Source organism: Microchirus variegatus (genome assembly GCF_963457635.1).
Source record: "Microchirus variegatus genome assembly, chromosome: 14".
NCBI lineage: Eukaryota > Metazoa > Chordata > Actinopteri > Pleuronectiformes > Soleidae > Microchirus > Microchirus variegatus.
In genome coordinates this window covers 22,538,646-22,558,437 of record NC_139815.1, presented here as the reverse complement: position 1 = coordinate 22,558,437, position 19,792 = coordinate 22,538,646, and the positions used below count along the sequence as shown (strand labels likewise).

The 19,792-nt window shown below is 38.4% G+C and overlaps 1 protein-coding gene across 2 annotated transcripts; it reads right to left on the bottom strand.

Moving 5' to 3' along the window:
* Positions 1-4,562: 4,562 nt before the first annotated feature.
* Positions 4,563-18,701, bottom strand: def8 (differentially expressed in FDCP 8 homolog). 2 transcript variants are annotated; one of them, XM_083900829.1, is made up of 12 exons: positions 18,565-18,701; positions 17,438-17,572; positions 12,996-13,090; positions 12,773-12,922; positions 11,588-11,729; positions 10,626-10,790; positions 9,721-9,848; positions 8,580-8,693; positions 8,128-8,208; positions 7,608-7,748; positions 7,352-7,461; positions 4,563-5,925 (listed from the first exon to the last, which is right to left on the bottom strand). In XM_083900829.1, exons 2-12 carry the CDS (start codon positions 17,556-17,558, stop codon positions 5,838-5,840), a joined length of 1,335 nt encoding a protein of 444 aa, XP_083756955.1. In that variant the 5' UTR covers positions 17,559-17,572; positions 18,565-18,701; the 3' UTR covers positions 4,563-5,837. The 2 variants fall into 2 exon arrangements, with proteins under 2 accessions (XP_083756955.1, XP_083756956.1); XM_083900830.1 differs by lacking the exon at positions 18,565-18,701 and adding an exon at positions 18,439-18,449.
* Positions 18,702-19,792: the final 1,091 nt, after the last annotated feature.

Here is a 19,792-nt window from a genome sequence, read left to right as displayed (position 1 = left end):
CAAGGCAGAGAAAATTATTCTTCTGCTATTGTAAATGATGGAAGTGGTAGAAAAATACTACAAAAAGCAGGCGAAGAAGTGACTAGACATTTATCAACAGGATCAACAAGGGAACAGACAGAGCAAGGACAGAGGCTCAGGTTCAGTGTGGCAAATGAAGAACGCTTCATTCCCCCCCCCCATTACAAGTCAGTGACCTATCAAGAGACCCAACAAAGACCCATCAAAGAAGTTACAGAGTGTTGCTTTAATGAAGAATCGTAAGCATGTTAATTGTCTCTATAAAAAAGCATCGCTCTTCTTTTAGTGAATCATATACATACACAGTGTCCTCTAGAATTATTGGCAGTTGGTGCACTCACTCATCGTCTACTGCTTTGCCCTCCACGCGAGTGTGGTAACGGGGCTGGAGCCAATCCCAGCCGACGTTAGGGAAAGGCGGGGTCACACCCGTGGTCAATTTAAAGCGTCCAAATACCGTACTTGTATGTTTTTGGAGTGTGGGAGGAAACCGGAGAAAACCCCTACGCACACGGGGAAAAATGTGCAAACAGAAAGGCCCTCGATCGAAACCGGGATCCGAGCCAGTGACCTTCTTGCTGTGAGGCAACAATGCTAGCCGTTGTGTGTAGTTGGTGCAGAAGAGTTGTAATGATTATGATTATTATCCAGAGTCCACATTTTTTATTTTTTTTTATTTTTTTTAAATGAAGGCTTTCACACATCATCATCACCGCTGCAAACCGCTGACTCAGTCTTCCTTACTTTCCAGACTCTCAGTATTATTTGGAGCCATTTGAAAACGATGGCAGAATCACACACAAGTGGATTTGCATAAATGCTCAAAATACAAGTGCCAACATTTTTGTAATTTTGTTTTTTTTTAACAAGAACACGATGCAATATTTTTTCTTCTTCTTTCTTTTTTTTTTTAAAGCTGCTGTTCGACATGTTGTCTGATACCATTCCCCGCCTTCTTCTTCCCTTATGTCACCTCATGAAAACATTTGATGAGGAGGATCATTTATTCACCCACAAACAGTCTAACCTCACCAGCAGAGAGGACCCGCCTCTTTGTGGACTTCTGGCTCCTGATTGGATAGTGTTGTGCGGAAACTCAAAATGTTATTCCTAGACTAAATACATCCGTGATTTTAAAGTATGTATATCACTGACAGCAGCTTTAATCTTGTCCATACCAGGTGTGCCAATAATTCAGAGTGCTCTAAGACAACAGTTTAATAGTAACACTGAGGTTGTACCGACACAGATGTGAAATGATGTTGGGGACTTGCTCCTTGTTTTAAGGGGGCAAGTAAAGTCATATAATCTCAATAACCTTTCTGCGTTGACTTTATGCTGAGGGGTTATTGTGGAATTAATGACCAATGACACAATTATTGTGTTGCACTACAGCCCAGTTTAAACAAGCTACATTATTCCTGCAAGAAAACAAAAACGATGAACTCACCAACACTGTTCACATGCAGAACAGGAGGACAACGCAGATCCTCGTGTCCTGTCCGTCCTGCTGTCCCTCGTGTCGGCCTCCATTATCCTCCTCTTTTTTGAAACGCCAGGTTTTCTTTTCCAGAGAGAAATCAACAGGCAGAAAAAGACAAATCATAATGATATTCATGTAACAAGTGAACAGGTGCAAATAAATAAAAAGTATAAACTAATGGGTTTGAAGCTCATTTGTACGACGACCAACCAAGAAGTATATTGGAGGGTGTGGTTCACAGCACTGATGAGTAAAGTGGAACGATAACACAGTCAAGGATCAACATACTGTGCATTGGTGCCTTACATAACAGACTTTGGTTGCATTTTGTTGATTTTGCAAAGTGATTCAACTGCAGTGCAGCACTTTGTTGCAATTGCATTTTCTTTACAAACATAATGATTATGTATTTTTCAACTCATTCAACAGTGTTTGCAAAATTATTTTTGCTACCAGAAGGGGGAGACAAAGCACTTATGATTGGGTTTCAGTATGCATGAAAGTACACATCATCAGGAAGAGGAAGAAACTAGTGACTACTATGAATGCTCATATTCTACATCTTACCTTTTATCATTTGGATCCAGATCATCAGCTTGACTAAACAATAGTGCTGCTGGTGAAGGAACCTGTAAGGAAAAGAAAGAGGAATCCAGTAATTTACACCAGGAAGTATTGCTATCATCCATTTCTACAAGGAACTGGTTAGGTGTTTTTCTGCCCGTTGACTCGAGGTCAAGACTCTGGATTTTCAGTCACTTAACATGACCGATTAAGTGATTATGACAGACTCAGTCAGTGTCAACTTACTAAAAAGCAGGAAACACACATTTGATCAAGTCTTAATAATGTGGGCTCCAAATCTCGTTACACAGTGTTATTTTGACAACCTAGACTGATAAATAACAAAAAAAAACTATATACTATTTCTATACTATACTATACTATTAATAGTCAATATTAGCAATAACGGAAACAATGTGTACTGTATATCCTCAGCACCATAGCAACCAGAATAAGTGTTATTATGTTAACTGATGTTGTCACAAGAGCATGATTTGCATGTGACGATGATTCAGTTTCTGGACTCTTAGGCGGGGAGAACTCGTCATCACTGTGACACTGATCCTAGGTGAATCTGCACCGACACTCACTTCCTGGAACTCTGACGATCACAAACGAGACAATGGATCGTTTCGTGGTGGCCCTGATATCAATGAGATTTAGAAAGAAAAAAACAAACAATGTTACAGAGCAATAAAAAGAAGAAAACTTTGACCACAACAAGTAACACAGGAGCAAATGCAGTTTGTATAAACATTGAGTCGATTTAAAATAAAAGTTCTGGTTATGTTGGAGTCCGTGCTCCCTGTGTTGAACCACCGACAGCTCTAAAACATATAGACAACACAAACATACTATACATGTCAATGCATACCTTTAAAGTGTCTTCTTAAATGTAAATTAATAAATAATTTAATATAAAAAGCAGGGAAATAACCACTAAAAAGGAAACCCAGAGGGACACGCAGTGTTCTTCCTGTAATGCTCATGTACAGCTTAGGCATCATACATTTAATTAAATTCAGTTAAATTGTATTATCAGTATAGCACCAAATCATAACATACATTACCTTAAGGCACTGTGCATAGACGACGACGTGGAGAGCAGAGAAACCCAACAGTTCACACAATGAGCAAACACTAGGCATCAGTGGAGAGAGAGAAAACTCCCCAACAGAACCAGACTCAAAGATGTGCGGCCATCTGCCTCGACCGGTCGGGGTGAAAGGGCAAAATGGGGGAGAGAAAGGACAAGAGGGAGATGAGGTAGAGACAGAAGAAAGAGACCAGGAGCAGATATACAACAATAGTATCACATTATAAGTCCATACAGGATAGTTAGAGTCAGTGATGACATGTTTAAAGATAGTAATTTATACAAGCAGCAGCAGCAGATCGTTGATACATTTTTTTACTGATATCGACTTTTAATTATAGCATAATAATAATGGTGATGACACGTATGATAATCATAATAATAGTAGACTCGAAACTGGATCTGGAAGCTGCAACCTGCAAGATGAGGACACAGAGGACAGGAAGGAAAGACACAAACTAGGGAGAGAAAAAACAAGGTTAATGACAAATAATCAAGTCATAGTCATACCCTGAGTGTGAGAGAGCGAATGTGAGTGCACCACAGGGATTCCCCCAGCAGTCTAGGTCGATAGCATACAGTAGCATATAGTATACATTTCATTGCTTTGCCCAATAAATTCACAAATTTGTACATACTGTAGATAGGTACATTGGGAAAAGCAAATTGAAACTAAGAAGATCATTTCTGTCTTTGGTATCTACAGAGAACAAATAACACACACACACACACACACTGCTGCAAGACTGTAAAAAAAATAAAAAATCTATTCGTTAACAAACAGGAAATGAAGTCAGTACTTCCCTTATATTATTTTAACGATTGTAAACATGAGCATCACTTATACAATACATTGACCGTGTGCAGTTAGCGTGGCATTATGTTCAATGCTGTGAAATGCAACATCACGCTGTAATCTAATTAAAAGGTCTACATCATGTGACTTAGGATCAAAACACTCCATGACTGTATCAGATTATATGACCTTCTGAGGTCAAGGTCATCAGGTAGTTTACACAGACCGTTATCATAATCAGGTTAACGGCGTCCGTGCAAACACGATTACAGGCAAACAAAACCCGGCCAGGACAGAAAACATGTTAAGAAATGAACTGCCGAATGAAATTTAAATTGCTTGCATCAGTTCACGCATGACTAGGTGAGAGTTGAACACAACGCCGCAGCTTTCACATATACTTAATAACTTTATTCATGCTCGACTCTACATGGTTTTACAACAGGACATGGCTTCAAACAACACGGTGCACTGTTAAAGTCTGCTCGACTGAAACGACATCACACCACAGTCAAATATCCTTTAAAACAAATACATGAGGTCAACAAGTACAGTACATGTCACCAGAGGTGTCACTTAAATGTCTTTGTCATGTGTTCAAAATGTGCTACTTTAAGACTGAGAAAACATGAACATGGTAACACACTTACCAGCTGGACTGCATGTTACCCGACACTTTTAGGCACACGATGATCACGAGTATTCACATCCGTTTACTTAACACTGAAACTGGAACCATCAAACAGATCAATCTGTGTGGAATAAGTTCACAGTTTTGGGGCAAAAGGAAAAGCATCTTTGATTGCCAACATTTCTTGCAATTCTCCTTGATGTGAAATGGACTGAAAATGCAATGCTTTGGTTGTACAGGGCGCTCCATTTCAAATGATAGTTTAGTCATCTTTGTTGTCAAATATTCCCCGTCTTCAGGGTGGCTCACTGAAAATGAAATGCAAAAGGAGATATTGCTTTTGTGCAGTGGCTCTCAAACTGAGGAGAGGAGCGAGGACAGATCCTTCACGCTGCACTGCGGGCAAAGCACTGATGAGCTTGTGTAAAAGGAGTGAACGATAGATGAACCTATGCAATGCATAGGGCGACTTATGGACCCAAGACAACAGTCTTTTTCACTCAGCTTCTCCAGTATACGTGGGGATGAAGGAGAAAGAGCACAGTGCGTCTTGTGTTTCACAATATTAATTTCAGAAAGTATGAAACCAAACAAGTTCAGAGACAAATTCAGAGACTGCACATCCCAAACACAAAGAAGCCTGTTGATTTCTTCAGGATTAAAAAAAGGGCGAACATAAAAGTTTTTGGAACGATTGCTCGGGGCCAGGACATAGTTTTAAGACCTTGAGAAATGGTTTTCAGATTATGACCCTAAACATGTAAAGGCAATTTCACACAGATAAGTGACTTTTTTGCTTCCGACTCACTTGACCTGATAAACTTGGAACCGACAGCTCTGGACAAAGTTGAAAAACATTATCTTTCCACTTAGCACAACACAGTTTGCATGTGGAAGCTGAAGTTTAGTTTAAACTTTAGTTTTCAGCAAATGTAGCAGTACACATCAATGCAATTAATACCTGTGAGATTAATATAAATTTCCTTCATGCATAGTCACTGTGAGGCATTTATTACCTACGGAGTACATCTGCACAACAATCAGTTCATCCAATTATAGTGTAAATTAAAAAGATTGCTAAAAATATATAAATATGAATATATTAAATGTATACAGATGGGTTTCTTGATCCTCTGCTTCATCATGTAGTGCACTGAAGGACACCAGGGTTTACACATAACGCACAAAACAAGCCAAAAGTGCAACATCGAGTAACATCACATGGTCCTTTTTTCCCCCCCAGAGTTTACGTGTCTTCCGACACATCGTCCTGTTTGCGATCAGTCATCCGGGCACACCGGGGACAAGTTGTGGAGTTGTCATAGTAACAGTCTCTGAAGGAATAATAACAAACACCAACAATGTGACCTTGAATTAATTCCATTAAACAGGGATTCTTGAATTTGACAATTAAACAACAAATTGTAACAAACTGTTAGATAATATATTATATAAGTGGATTTGGTGATGTGTTGGTTTTCCCATTTCAGTAGAGCTGAAACAATTCATTGATTACTACACTCTTAGAAATAAGGGTTCCAAAAGGGTTATTCTACAAGGGCTGAGGTTCTAACTGGAACCATTTGCTTCTGAAAAAACCTTTCCAGAAGAAAGGGTTTTTAAAGGGTTCTTGCTAACACTAATGGTTCCAGTAAGAACCATTTTGATCCAGAGAACCCTTTAAAACCCCTTTCCTAAATAAAGGGTTTTAAAAGGGTTCTTGGTGGAACCCTCCAAAAGGGTTCCAGGTAGAACCTTTTTACCTGGAGCCAAAAGGGGTTCTCCTATGAGGAAAAGCCGAAGAACCTTATATGGTTCTACTTAGCACTTTTATTTCTAAGAGTGTATTTTGATCTTTTTTTTTTATTATTTAAAAAAATTATTAGATGTTTGACTGTTCCAGCTTCTTAAATGTGAATATTTTCTTGGTTTCTTTGCTCCAGATAACAAAGAAATCATTCAAACTGAATCATTTTGGTTTGTGGACAAAACAAGACATTCGAGAACATCATCATTTCCAGGTTTTTTAACATTTTATGGACCAAATGATTAATCAAGAAAATAATCGACAGATTAATCGATCACGAAGATAATCATTGCAGCTCAACATTTCAGTTATAGTTCAGCGTTTATAGGAAATTGCACCAAGTCGTTCTCTCTTACTGCAATTATTTTATTCTAACCGCGATATACACCTTAAAAAATCAATAAACAATTAAAAATATTCATACATGCACAATGGCACGTTACACCAAGTACGTTTATGCTGTACAGAGTATTTTACTATCTGTGTATTTTACTAGTTTAACAAATAGGCATATTTGACATTGCACTGATCCACGTCAAAGAGAATTTTCTGTCTCGGCAGATTTGTCATTGCGACAAAGTCAAAGGCTACATGAACATTGTCCATATTGTCAGAGATAGAAAGGTCTTAGTTTCTCTCAGTAAAAACTCTCCACAACTCACTCAATCACACTTAGTCTCATGAGGCTGGAGAGTTATGATGCATCCACAATAAATCAATAGAAGTACTATTTTATTGATGGACAAAAACAAGTTCTGTGGACATTTCGTGTGCTCGCAGTTGCTGCCGTCAGTGTGTCGTGGCTGCCAGCAAAAGCTACTTGAGCTCCCAGTATCAGCTCAAGATTTATATTAAATACCATTAATTTTCCCACCCAGACAAAGGTTGAATAATACACCAATCACCCTTTCTTTTATTGACCTCATTTCACATTCAGCAAGTTGTTGACTGACCTGTGGAAAACAGCAGAGCAGTCGTGGCAGACAGAGGTGTGACTGTCGAACGGGAACAGGATGTCTCCTTCCTTACACAGCTCACACACAAATCCTTTGGCCTGACAACGCTGCAAACACACACACACAACACAAAGATCAGTCTCAGATTTACAAAAACCATGTCTAACTTCGCTTTTGACACCATATGGCTGCTTATATCTCTCTGGTGAAGTGTTAAACAGACTTCAACAGTGTCATCAGACTCTAAGCTCACCTCACAGTCTAGTTTGATGTGTTTGGCAAATGTAGTGTGAATCTCAGTCAGGGAGCAGCTGAGTCTGCCACTGGAGATATCGATTAAATCCTGTAGCGAGTACATGCCATCGTTCTCGACAAAGTGCTGTCGTTCTTGTAGCTGGAGAACACAGAGGAAAAAACTGTTTAGTGAACTGAGCAACTGCATTGTATACAGGTAACCTGCAAATGAAGCATGAAAAACAAAAAAATAATTTCATTGTAGTAGTAGCTGAACCGGTCATACATCCAAGATCGAAGCATTGTTGAAACAAAGATTAAAAACTTATCATTTATTTTTTTAACTGAACAAATCCAAATCAAGTAGACACGTTCGTCTTGTATTTGCAAACTTTCTTCAATCAGCACAAGCTCTCTACATTCTGCCACACAGCGGCGCTGTTGTAACATATTACTCATGGGTAGCATATGTATGCCACTGAACAGTAGATGAGATTTTACAAGGCATGTCATTTGTAGTTATGTAAACAAGTGATGACCTGTAGCAGTAGCCGAGCCTCCATTGCTTCTTTACAGGTAATAAAATAGGGTTTCATTAACAGAATATCCTGGCGAAGTTTCTGTAAAGAAAAAACAAACTGCTGTCAGACTTATTTAAAAAAAAAATAATAATAAAAATGTTAAAACAGTAGCGTGTGTACAACATTAGCAGTTGTAAAACATAGTGATTTTTACACCAAAGTTAGTGGGTATGGCAAGGTTTGTATTTATTCCTTTTTCCAAAACTAGAAATCCAGCTAAGAATTACTCTTGTACTCCCACTGCTAGTAGAGAAGTTAGCCATTTCTACTGTGAGGTATCTAAATCATAACAAAATAAAGCAATATTGAGGAAGTTTGGATAATGTCAGCAAATAGTGTCATTGTTCAAGCAACCAATTCCATTAACATATTATCACATTGGGATTAAATTGTCTAATAAAGCCACCCACCCTGATCTCGACCAGTTCCTCCACAAAGTTGAAAAGCAGAGGGTTGATTTCTTTCAGCTTCAGCACAGGTCGTGGCATCATCAGACCCAGGTAGCGTAAGGAGGAGCGACAAACCTGGAAAAGGGAGAGACAGGGTCAGACCACAGCCTGGCTGAATACTTCTACATGAACACACAATGAGTTAAACCTGTAATTGCTAAAGAGCCCTTTTGGGTCCAAGCACATCATCTGATCTGGAGGTCAGACTGGTTATCATCAAAATGCATTTCATTACATTAATCATGTTTAACACGATTAGATTAAACTTGATAAAAAAACAATTTTAGTGCCACAGAAAACATGATTTCATGGACTGTGCAGTATTTCTGATGACTAGAAAATTGACTTTGACATTGATGGACTTGGCCTTAAAGTTTATTTTGCACAGTAATGAAATTCAACTTTTGTTAGTGAGTCATAACACAGTTGCAGATGAGCCACTTGAGCAGAGAATAACTGCAATTGCAGGGTTACTCAACCATTTTTTTTATTTTTTTTTAAACTTGGTTGGAGGAGGATGTATGCTTAATGGATAAAGCCATTATATTTTGAAGTGGATTTGATTAAATGAGTGGTTATAGATTTTTTATTTTATTAATATGAAGTCTTTCAAACACCAAAGTCACAAAATAAAAATGCATTTATTTAATGGACTCTGGGGCACTGGAGTAAGTGGTTTCCTGTTGGAAAAGACAAAACAGAGAACACTATTATGAAGAGAGTGTGCACTCTACTTGTAATGTGAAAAATATGTAGATTTATTCATGCAAGTGTTTTGTTCAACAGCTAAAATCGGTTCTTTCTGCTGTCCATGGACACAGTCAAGTTTCCTTGCATCTAGCCCATGCATTTAAAAAATGATATACTGCCCTTTAATCGTAAATGGAAAACTTCCCTAAAGTTTTGGGGTGGCTACAGCAAACATAATCTATTGCCTGTGGATTCCCATCTCTCCATCATCGATGCTATCTACAGTCTTTTGGGATATTTAGTGATCCAGTAAAATACTCTAAATACTGTTCTCACAATCCAGGGCAACAGAACCCATCTTTACAAAGAGATCACACATACGTATTATATTACTGTACGTTGGCAACATTACCTTGCGTTGTTCAAACTCCCAGTTGTGGATGACACGTGCTGGGATGATGGCCGTGTCGTTCCAGTGACATGTGCTGCAGTAATACTGGCCTGTGTAGTCACACTGTCTGGCCTCACTTGGGACGCCTCCTACAAGACACATTAGGCACAGTCCAGTCAAACTGTAACGCAAAAGAAGTCCTGATGATTTTCTTAACACGGACTGAGCTGAAAGTCAAAATCCCAGATGTTTGAGCGGTATTCTCAGCATCAAATCATGATTCGATTAAAGGTTTCTCAGAGGGCAGAGCATGTAATGCTACCGTGCTTTACAGACACCGTTATCGACTGTATCCAAAGCATTAGGTTGTGTGGCAGTGACTACACTATCAGATGATTATTAAACCTAGATTATTTGATTATTATAAGAGTCACAGGAAATTTGGAAAGTCAGAAAGGTCAAAAAACAACTTGTCAAATAAAGAAAACTAGAGAGCAAAATTCTGTTCTGCCTCCAAAGGATCAGAAGCTGTTTCCTAATCACTCCTCTGGAGGGGAAACATGGCATCATCTTAAATATAACTGAGCACTTAAAACTGTTCATGTTGCCCTCATTCCTGTGATAAGTGCCACTGGAAGGACTAATTATTAAGTAGCGACGCTGGTGAGCCGAAATGGCAGGGTCATCCGTTTCTTTGCACCAGCATTTAGATAATCGTTAGATAATTGTGTCTCTCACGAGTCAGAACGATGACAAATTGCGGTATTGATATTCTGACTCACCCTTAATCCTGAATGTCAAGTACGTCACCCACAGGAAATGCTCCAACATAAATTACTTCTAGACTATGTGTATTACTTACAAAATATTCAGTTTCTCGATAACAACCTACCAGCCATCAACCAGCACAGTCCATTCATACTCACTCAGTGAAATAGGCGTGCGACATTCTGCACAGCGGTAGTCTTGCCGGTCGAGTCCAATCTCGGGGCAGATGCTGAGCTCGTATTCCGACTGGTGGCTGACCTTTGATTTCACACAAGGCTTGGTGATCAGGTTCATGCACTTACTGTGGCAGCGGTAATAACAACCTAAGAGAGGAAATAGTTAAAGGATATATAGATAGATTATACCCTATTTATCCAAGTGAACCTAGTTCCCTGGTGTCCTAATGAACATGTCTGTGACATGCTTTGGTCAAAATACCTTAAGGATGAAGCATCACAGCAGTTCAAACACCCTGCCAAAACAGCCCTGTTCAAAACGCTCTGTTTTGAATGTCTGTCTCTTTAAATGCAAATGAGACACAGGAAACTATGTCAGCGTCACTGAGGCTCCGGCAGCTAACAGCAGTAAGCATTTGGAGAAGCCATCATTTGCTGACTCTAGCCGGCACATTGCAGTCATATATAAAATGTATCCACTGGACACGTAAATCCTCTGAGTCGGGAAGTTTGTGTAGAACTCTGTGCTGCACTGTGGAGCCAAGAATAGAACACTTTGCGGAATTCTGCTCTTCCAGATACTATTGCCCTCGCCGGCACTCTCGCGTTTTTTAGGGACAAAGCGGAGCTTAACTAGACAACAATTCCAGGAATGTCTCACTGTGACGAAGCAATGAGCCCGCAAGTCAACATCACGTTTTATCTCATGTACTTAAGACTGATGCGGACCACAAAAATATGAGTGGGTCATCTTTTTTCACTTCACACGTTGCCTACTCATAGGGCCTCCAGAGTCCTGAATATAAGTATTAAAATGATTAAAAAGTTGATTTTGCATAATATGTCTCCTTTAAGAGGCTACGTAATATAATTTTAACAGCTTTCATATCCAATATCCAAGCCAATCTGATGGATAAAACATGCCACATTTTAGTGCGTCTCACCTGTGCAAGTATACCACGTCTGAATAAGGCCCCAGATGATAGCACTACACTTGTCACATGTCTGCTTCACGCTCTTGCTCTTTTCCTTTGAGAAGCGGTGCTCAAGCAAAACCCTCAGATTAGGCTCATCCTCCTCTGGGTCCTTTTAAGAGATTAAGTGCAAAAAAAAACAAAATTCACCATGAATAATAACAGTATGGAACATCTGTGGCTGTGGTATACATGTATTCCTGCAAAATATGCGCATTTATACAGCTCTTAGACCTCGACAAATAAACATTTTCATATTCAACCTAACCCCACGTTATTATTATAAAGCTGATAAAATGCGATACAGTTTACAGCGTAATGACACTCAGCTGCTTCACATTATGTGGTTTGTTTGACCCGACACAATATCAGTAAAAAAAATAACATCTATGAGCTGCAGGAAAAATTAAATAAGGACTTGTTTTACTAACGTACATGCTTAAGGTTAGTTACACGGCTAGACAATTGCTGCTTTGTGATTCTTGAAAATGTCTTTTGTGTATCCCTGTAACCGTGAAATGCTCTGACATTTCTGGTCTGTTTCGGATCATCGGTCTGATACAATGGCGGTATCCCATCTACACAGTTTAGATAATCAGTAATACAAGAGGCTAAACACTAAGGCTGTGTCTAACTAATCAATACACACACACACACACAAAACCCCAACTAAAACCCTTATACTTGACATGAAAAGCATTTAAATAAATAAATCACTTTTGTGAGTCAAAGGAAATTCTGAGAAATAAGACACTATGCTATTTGAGACAAAATGAGTTGTTTATCAGCTCATCACACATCATCAAGAATGTTTCTTATCTCACAATTTCCATTTTTATACAGCTTGTTCAAAGCAAGAATGCTGAAGCTTTGACAAACACGGAATGGCTAACCGTCTGTCTATCCTCACCAAGTCACCTCGTAAACGTGTTTGGTGAAGGCACCATTTATTTTACTGTGAAGCAGCCTCGTAATAACTAAACAGCAAGCACTGTCTTTTTCTGGAGTTGTGGGAAAGACTTCACCTAGATTCACAATCAAGAGCCCTTAAACGGAGACTCATGTCACTCTAGATCAGTAATAGTGGTCACAATATAGAGCACACAGCAGTTATGACCAATTTCATTTCAGGTTATTTTGTCATTATCCTCAAACCTTAAGCTCCTGCAGTTTGAGACGAAGGTGAATAAGTTTGACCACAGTGTCCTTTTGTCTCTCCGAATGTTCTGGCAGCTCCAAGATCAGTTTTTTACACTCCTCGATGGCCATTTTCAGCTGTTCAATGTCAGACGCCACAAAAGAACCCTGGAAGATGACGAAAGAAAGCGTTCAGTGTTTATCTGAGATACTGTATCTAAACTGAAACCAGTTTACTTACCACAGGACATGAGAAGTGATCCTCTGCTAGGCCAAGGTCCATGGTCCGGTCTGTAATGTGAGTTCTGCTCCGAGAGAACAGCTCAGATCTGATTTCTAGAAAACAGAAGGCAACGTGGTATAAACCACTATTTTTCTTCTAGGTGTACACACAGTCTTGTCCACTCAGTCACAGCGATTCCACACTGACCGAGTGAATTCCAAACACTTGAGAAGTCTTGAAGAAGGACAAGTGCAAACATGGACACCTGAAGAAGTTGCAGGTAAAGTGCCTCATGTTTCTGTTAATGTGTAACGGAGACAGCCTACTGTGTGATTCAAAACTGCTGCTCAACAAGCTACATGAAGTGCTCATTGAAACCCTATTGTTGTGTTTTTACCGCCCACTGGTTGTATGCCTGGCCTGTGCAAATACACTTTCAGTCTATACATTTTGCACAAGCTTTTTGATTAAAGAGACCAAGACATTAAAAGAGTTTTTGGAAAATGCCTTCTTTGACCACCACTGAACTGAACTAAACTACTACCAAATCACAGTCACAAGAATGGGACAGATGGAAAACCTGATAACACAATTTATTGGCTCGTAAACACAACACCTACTCCTGCTATAGAGCTCGAGACGCCTCATGACTCAGTTTGTTTACACCGACCAAAGTGGCAGGAAAAGCTCCTGCAAAAGCGGTCTCAAGCCATCAGGGATCCTTTCACACTTTAAATCCAGAGATCAATCAATATATTGGACTCGACAGTAAAGCTGAAATAATTAATCGATTATTAAATTAATTGTCAACTATTTTGATAATCGATTAATCGGTTTGAAGATTTTTTCATGATTAAAACAAGATTTCCGATTGTTTTAGCTTCTTAAATGTGAATATTTTCTTCATTTCTTTGCTCCACATAACAAAGAAATCATTAAAAGTGAATTATTTTTGGTTTGTGGACAACACAAGACATTAGACAAGATCATAATTTCCAGGTTTGACAAACACCGATCACGGCTTTCTGACATTTTATGGACCAAAATATTAATCGAGAAAATAATCGACAGATACACCGATTACAAAAATAATTGTTTGTTGCAGCTCTACGACAGATTGAATAAACTGAATATGAACTGATTTTCACAAGTACGGCAAAGGCCAGAGAAGACACTGTTCTAGTCTCGCAGTATTCCAGCATCTTCACCTTTCTGATAAACTCCTTGTATTTATGTATTTAAGAGGAGGTGAAGGAAAGAGAAGAAGGCAACAATGATGGAACATGATGTTTGATCTAACCGACATGCAAGAAATAAACATATTAAAATATATATTTTTTTTTTAAATATGATGGAACATGTCTTAAACAGCATTTAAGACCCGTTTCTGTTCAACTCATAAAAGTCAACCCAATATTAAAGGTGTCCACTGGTAATTTGTTTACCTTGTCAATCATCCATTACAGTCTCATGTATTACGACTATATCAAAAATATTGAAAAGCGCATCTTGAGTAGACGATGGTAACAGAGCATTGACTTCAACATGAATATAAAAACACAAAATATGAACAAAAGAATAGTAAAAACATTCAAGTGTAGTCTAATTCATGGCGATAAATTTACCCTGTAAAAAACACCACATTAAGCTAATGCACTGCTCTTGTTAAATCTGTGTAGGAGGTGTTTAAATCGATACAACTGAACTATTAAGGAGTATTGTTGCAAGGAACTACATTAGACTGAAAGCACTTAGACTGTAGCACAGTTCATAATGTTTCCATTAGAAGCACAAAGCTTTCATCTACATACTCTACGTGCATCCATCTACATCACTGGAGGGAGAGGAAGAGTAGCCTCCTGGACAACTGGAGAAAACCCACGCAAACACAACAAGAACATGCAAAATCCACACCGAAAAGGCTTGAATGGAACCAGGGGTTTTGCTTGTCAACAGGAAAAATAAGAAAAAAATAAGGCAGCATACTATCAAATAATATCTGAACAATTTGGGGAAAATATCAAATTGCAATTTCTCTGACAGATACTGCAACTGTGATGTGATTTGCAATGTATGTTTATTTATTTTTTTTAAAGTCAAGCTTCAAATCAATATTCACCACAGATAAATGACGGCACATTACCACACAACAAAATCAAAACACAACAGAACTATATATTCTAATAATACAAGTCTGACAACAGTTTATTCTGTAGAAAACAGAACAATTCAATTAAAAATACAAGAATTAAATTGCAGTCTTTGCTACATGGTTATTGTATTTGGAAACTATTAATTGTTCAGCCCTAACTGACTGTTTAGTTTTGAAAAAATATAGACATACACAAGTCAGGTAAAACAGACTACAACAATTAACCAAATTTTAAAGTGCTATACAAGCCTTTAAATTTATATTCTTTCTAATCATTCACATTCAACCATGCTACTGTTGTATTTCGCCAAGATGAGGAAGAGGAAAAGGAGAAAGAGGGGAAAAGGAAAGAAAGGAAGAATGTAGTAATGCAACACTATGGATGCCAACTGCTGTAAGAAACGATAATAACATTATATTTCTGTCATTACCTGCATACACCTCTGGTGAAAACATGTCGACTAAATTCAGATTCAGACAGAACGCGATAAGCCAGTGAAATCAGCTCAGCGAACACACAACTTGTCACAAGGATTGTCCTCAGACATTCAGTTCTTTAATTCCCGTCCCCAAAGATACAGGAAGCATTCACATAGCGCTGCTTACACTTCAGTTTTTCTTTTCCTCTGGTTTGGCCACAGTACCTTCAACTTCCTTTTCTGGGAGTTTTAACAGCCTCATTTTCAACAAGATATGCACAAGATGTATATAGAAAGTCAGCAAGTGACATTTAGAAAAGCAGGAACTCCAGAAAACACCTCACACTGCAGCCCCCAACTGTGAAGTCTGTGAACTTTAAAGAAAATCAATGATAAAAGTCAATACAGGAGCCTAGTTCTCCCCTCCTCCCACAATGATCAGCTGAATAATTAAGCCTAATTTAGGACACAACACAGACAGGAAATGTCTGTTATCTTCACACAAAAATGTCAAAATGATTCTAAATGAATTGACTGCTATTCACAATATTTTCAAATCATAAGTCTGTGTTGAATAGATGACTGCAGTGCAAGTGGACTAAATGCACTTCCAGTCGAGCCAAAGTCAGAATTTGTGTGACGTAAGAGTTTAAATGTGTACATTTTTTATCCTCAAGGTTACATTCACATTTTTACTGTATGTATGGGATTTAACCAGATACACTGGAAACTGAAAAGATGCTAAATAAAGTTGTATATCAGGAACATATCAGGTCCAGCTGCCGTTATGACTAATAAAGCTCATTATTACCATTTCATCATGAGATCTTTGTGACTCTCAGATAAATTAATCCATAAGTTGCGGGAAAAGGCAACACAAGTCCTCAGTCTAGTCACCAGAACATCTTTTGATATATTTTACTGTACCAGAAACTCAGGATCCATATTGACCCAAAGACCATTAAATGCATCACATCTTTCCTATAATAATCACCTGAGGGGTGATGAAAATCAGTTGGATGATGATGCATTTTTACCCACATAAAAAAAAAAATTCCCCATGTTTTGCACAAATTGACACAGCACGACTCATGTTTTAAAGCCTCCAGAATCACATCCTATTAGCTAACAGTTCCTGGTGTCCACTCATGTGCTGTACTTTAATGTCCGTCTTTCTCTATATGGGAACATGATTTACAAAACTGACACCATGTTCTGTTGAAGAAGACCTGGAACTTGTGATTAAGTCCTTTATGCCAATGTTTACCCATGTTATGAATCAAATGAGAGGTAGAATCATTTTCCAATACAGTTCCATTTAAACATCTCTTTTTCTCCCCTTGTGGCTATTCAGCATGTAATTACTTCAGCAGTGACATCCACAAAAGAACCAGAAGATGACGTCTATTCATATGTCCAATGGCCTATGTTTATACTCGGGATGGCATGAAACCACTTTTTCGTGTCCAATACAATACCAATATCTCAAACTCCAGCATCTGATGACATCTGTATCAGCCCGATACAGTAATTTTCGACCCTTTAAAGCCATTAAGCCGTTAAAAATGTGCCATTTCAAGCTATTTCAAAGACATAATTCCTCAATAAATATTCTTCTCCCATGAAGCAGAAATCAACTCAAAACATGAAAATGCAACTGCTGATAACATCTTTATAGTCCGTGTATAGTGAAGCATGTGATATACTGTATAGGATTTTTGGATTGTACAAGATTTTATATTTTTGTCTGTCCAATCCAGTAATTTTGACCAGTATCAGACTGATACCAATTCAATTTATGAGTGACAAATAAAAATTGGTCAAACGCCGCATTTGTTATTTCGAGGTCATGATTAGCCTGTGAAGAATATGTTCAGGTGACTTTTTACCGTGCTGTGGGGGCATCTTGCCTCCTTGTGGAGCATCTTCTACTTCTTCCTCCTCCTCTCCCCGATCAAAAGGGTTGAGGCGGGTTTGGCGGAAAAGTGCAAGTTTCTCATCATACTCCATTTCATCGGCTACATCTGAGGAAGAAACAAAAGACAATAGTATTGTCACACCAATGGGTTTGTCAGATTTCCAATTAGACCACACTGCTCTTTGGGGACAAGGGAAATGTTTGTGGACAACAAAACTCTACACAGACAATGAGAAATTAAACAGGTCAAAAAGAAAATGTGCTAGCAGGATGTACACAACAGACCAGAGAGTTGAAAAACGTCTTTCCTCCGTGGAGAAATAATAGAGACCCTAAATTCTAAAATGGATAACTAAATTAATCGTCCCCTATTTCAATAACTAAAACAAGCTAGCTAATTTTTCAGCTTCCTAGATGTGAGTAGTTTGTGTTTGTTTTGCACCATATAAAAAGAGAAATGATTTTTAAAATGAAGAAATTCAGGAGACATTCGAGATTATCATAATTTACAGGTTTGGTAAACACTCATTGACAATTTACAAATCAAAAAAGTACTCGATTGACAGAGAAAATAATCAATCTTGTATACCTCAAAAAATACATGGAAGTGCGTTTGTTCAATGCATAAACAATGTTGTTAATATAATAATTATTTAATATACAACTTTCTTCAATTCCAAAACAACACAGTTAAACATAATTCAACAAATAACGCAAATGCACTTTGACATGACATCAAAATCAAACCATCAAGGAAATTAGCAGCGAAACCCAGCCCGACACGCTCCATCTCATCACAGAGGGTCAATCGAGGAAACGCCGCAAACACCGAGTCACTTTATAAACACACCTTATAATCCGCCGTTGACAGCACACCTACTATTTAAAGCGATAATTTTGATTACGTTTGGAGGAGTAGAACCAGCCACAGCTATAGCTAAATGCTACCAGCGGAAAAGAGCATCAACGTACCATCAATACACATGTCAACAGCCAGCTAACGCTAGCTACTTAACTAGCTAAAAAACGGACCAGCGCACTGTTGTTTGGAGGCAGGTTTTTTGCGAATGTCACTGCTCCATGTTACAAGACGCTTACCCCGTTGTTGACCTTTTTTATCATGAGGGAAACTCAGCACCTCTACTTCATGTTATAGAATAACATTGGCCGTTAAAGACTAATGACTTCCCCCCGTACTGTTTGTGCCAAGAAAAAAAGTGTCAAGTCACTCTTCTTCGTCAAGAGATCTATATCCGCTAATGGATTTCAAAATAAAAGACCATTCGTGGAAAAATCTGGCATGTGACGGTAGAATTTCACCAATCACAGCACAGTTTATAAAGATGGTCACCACACATATCTGTCAGTAATCTGGATCTGTTAAATTGGATGTAAATGTGTCTACTTTTAACTTGCTGTAGTCAACAGTAAACATTCCTCTGGGAGTTCATGCTCGGTAAATAAACTTATTTACAGAATAAGTTTTGTTGTCCACTCATTTACAGAAACTAGGAGGTTTTTGACCATAAAAACAAGTTAATGTATGTAAGTAGACCGCCATAACCCACATATATGTGCGATAGGACCACTCTATGTGAGCTTTAAGGTAGTAATTTCCACCATTTTTCTAGTGCACTGAAACACAAAAGCTGGACTTTAAAGGTGCCATATTTAAGAATGTGGCCAAAAACGGTTACTACACTCAAATTCAAAATACAGAGGTCTTTTTTGTTTTGTTTTCTCCGCCAGCTCAGACGTAACTGGCACCCGTGGTTGCTCGGCAGCTTAGACTCTACTGACTGCAGTGATTGGTAGACGGCAGTAGGTGGCGCCACATGCCAAAGCATGATTTAAAAACTAACATGATTTGCAGTCTGCAAACGATTTTTTTAATGGGAATATTTTGGCTGTGCTGTTATTGTTGGTGAGTTCAGTATGTGATACGAATACTATTCCTGAGTCTCTGTGACATATTAGGAGGATTTTATGGCCAGTTGCTTTAGATTTATTACATAATTACCTTCGATCATTACACGCATTGTTTTCCACTTCCCTCAAGTGTAAAAACTTCAGAGCATAATTTTCCTCTAATTTATCTGTGTTGTGGTCTCTCTCTTCTGTTCACATAAAAGAGGAACAGATAGATATACAAACAGTATAAACATGACCAAACTGATACTGGACAGAAGAAAAAAACATTAGGACAAAGGAATGCAAAGGAGCAACCAAGCAATAAAAACTAATGGCTTGTTATATGGCCCTTCTAATCTGTGACATACTTTAATTTAAACACTAAAGTGGGACAAAAACATGAACACGCCATGAC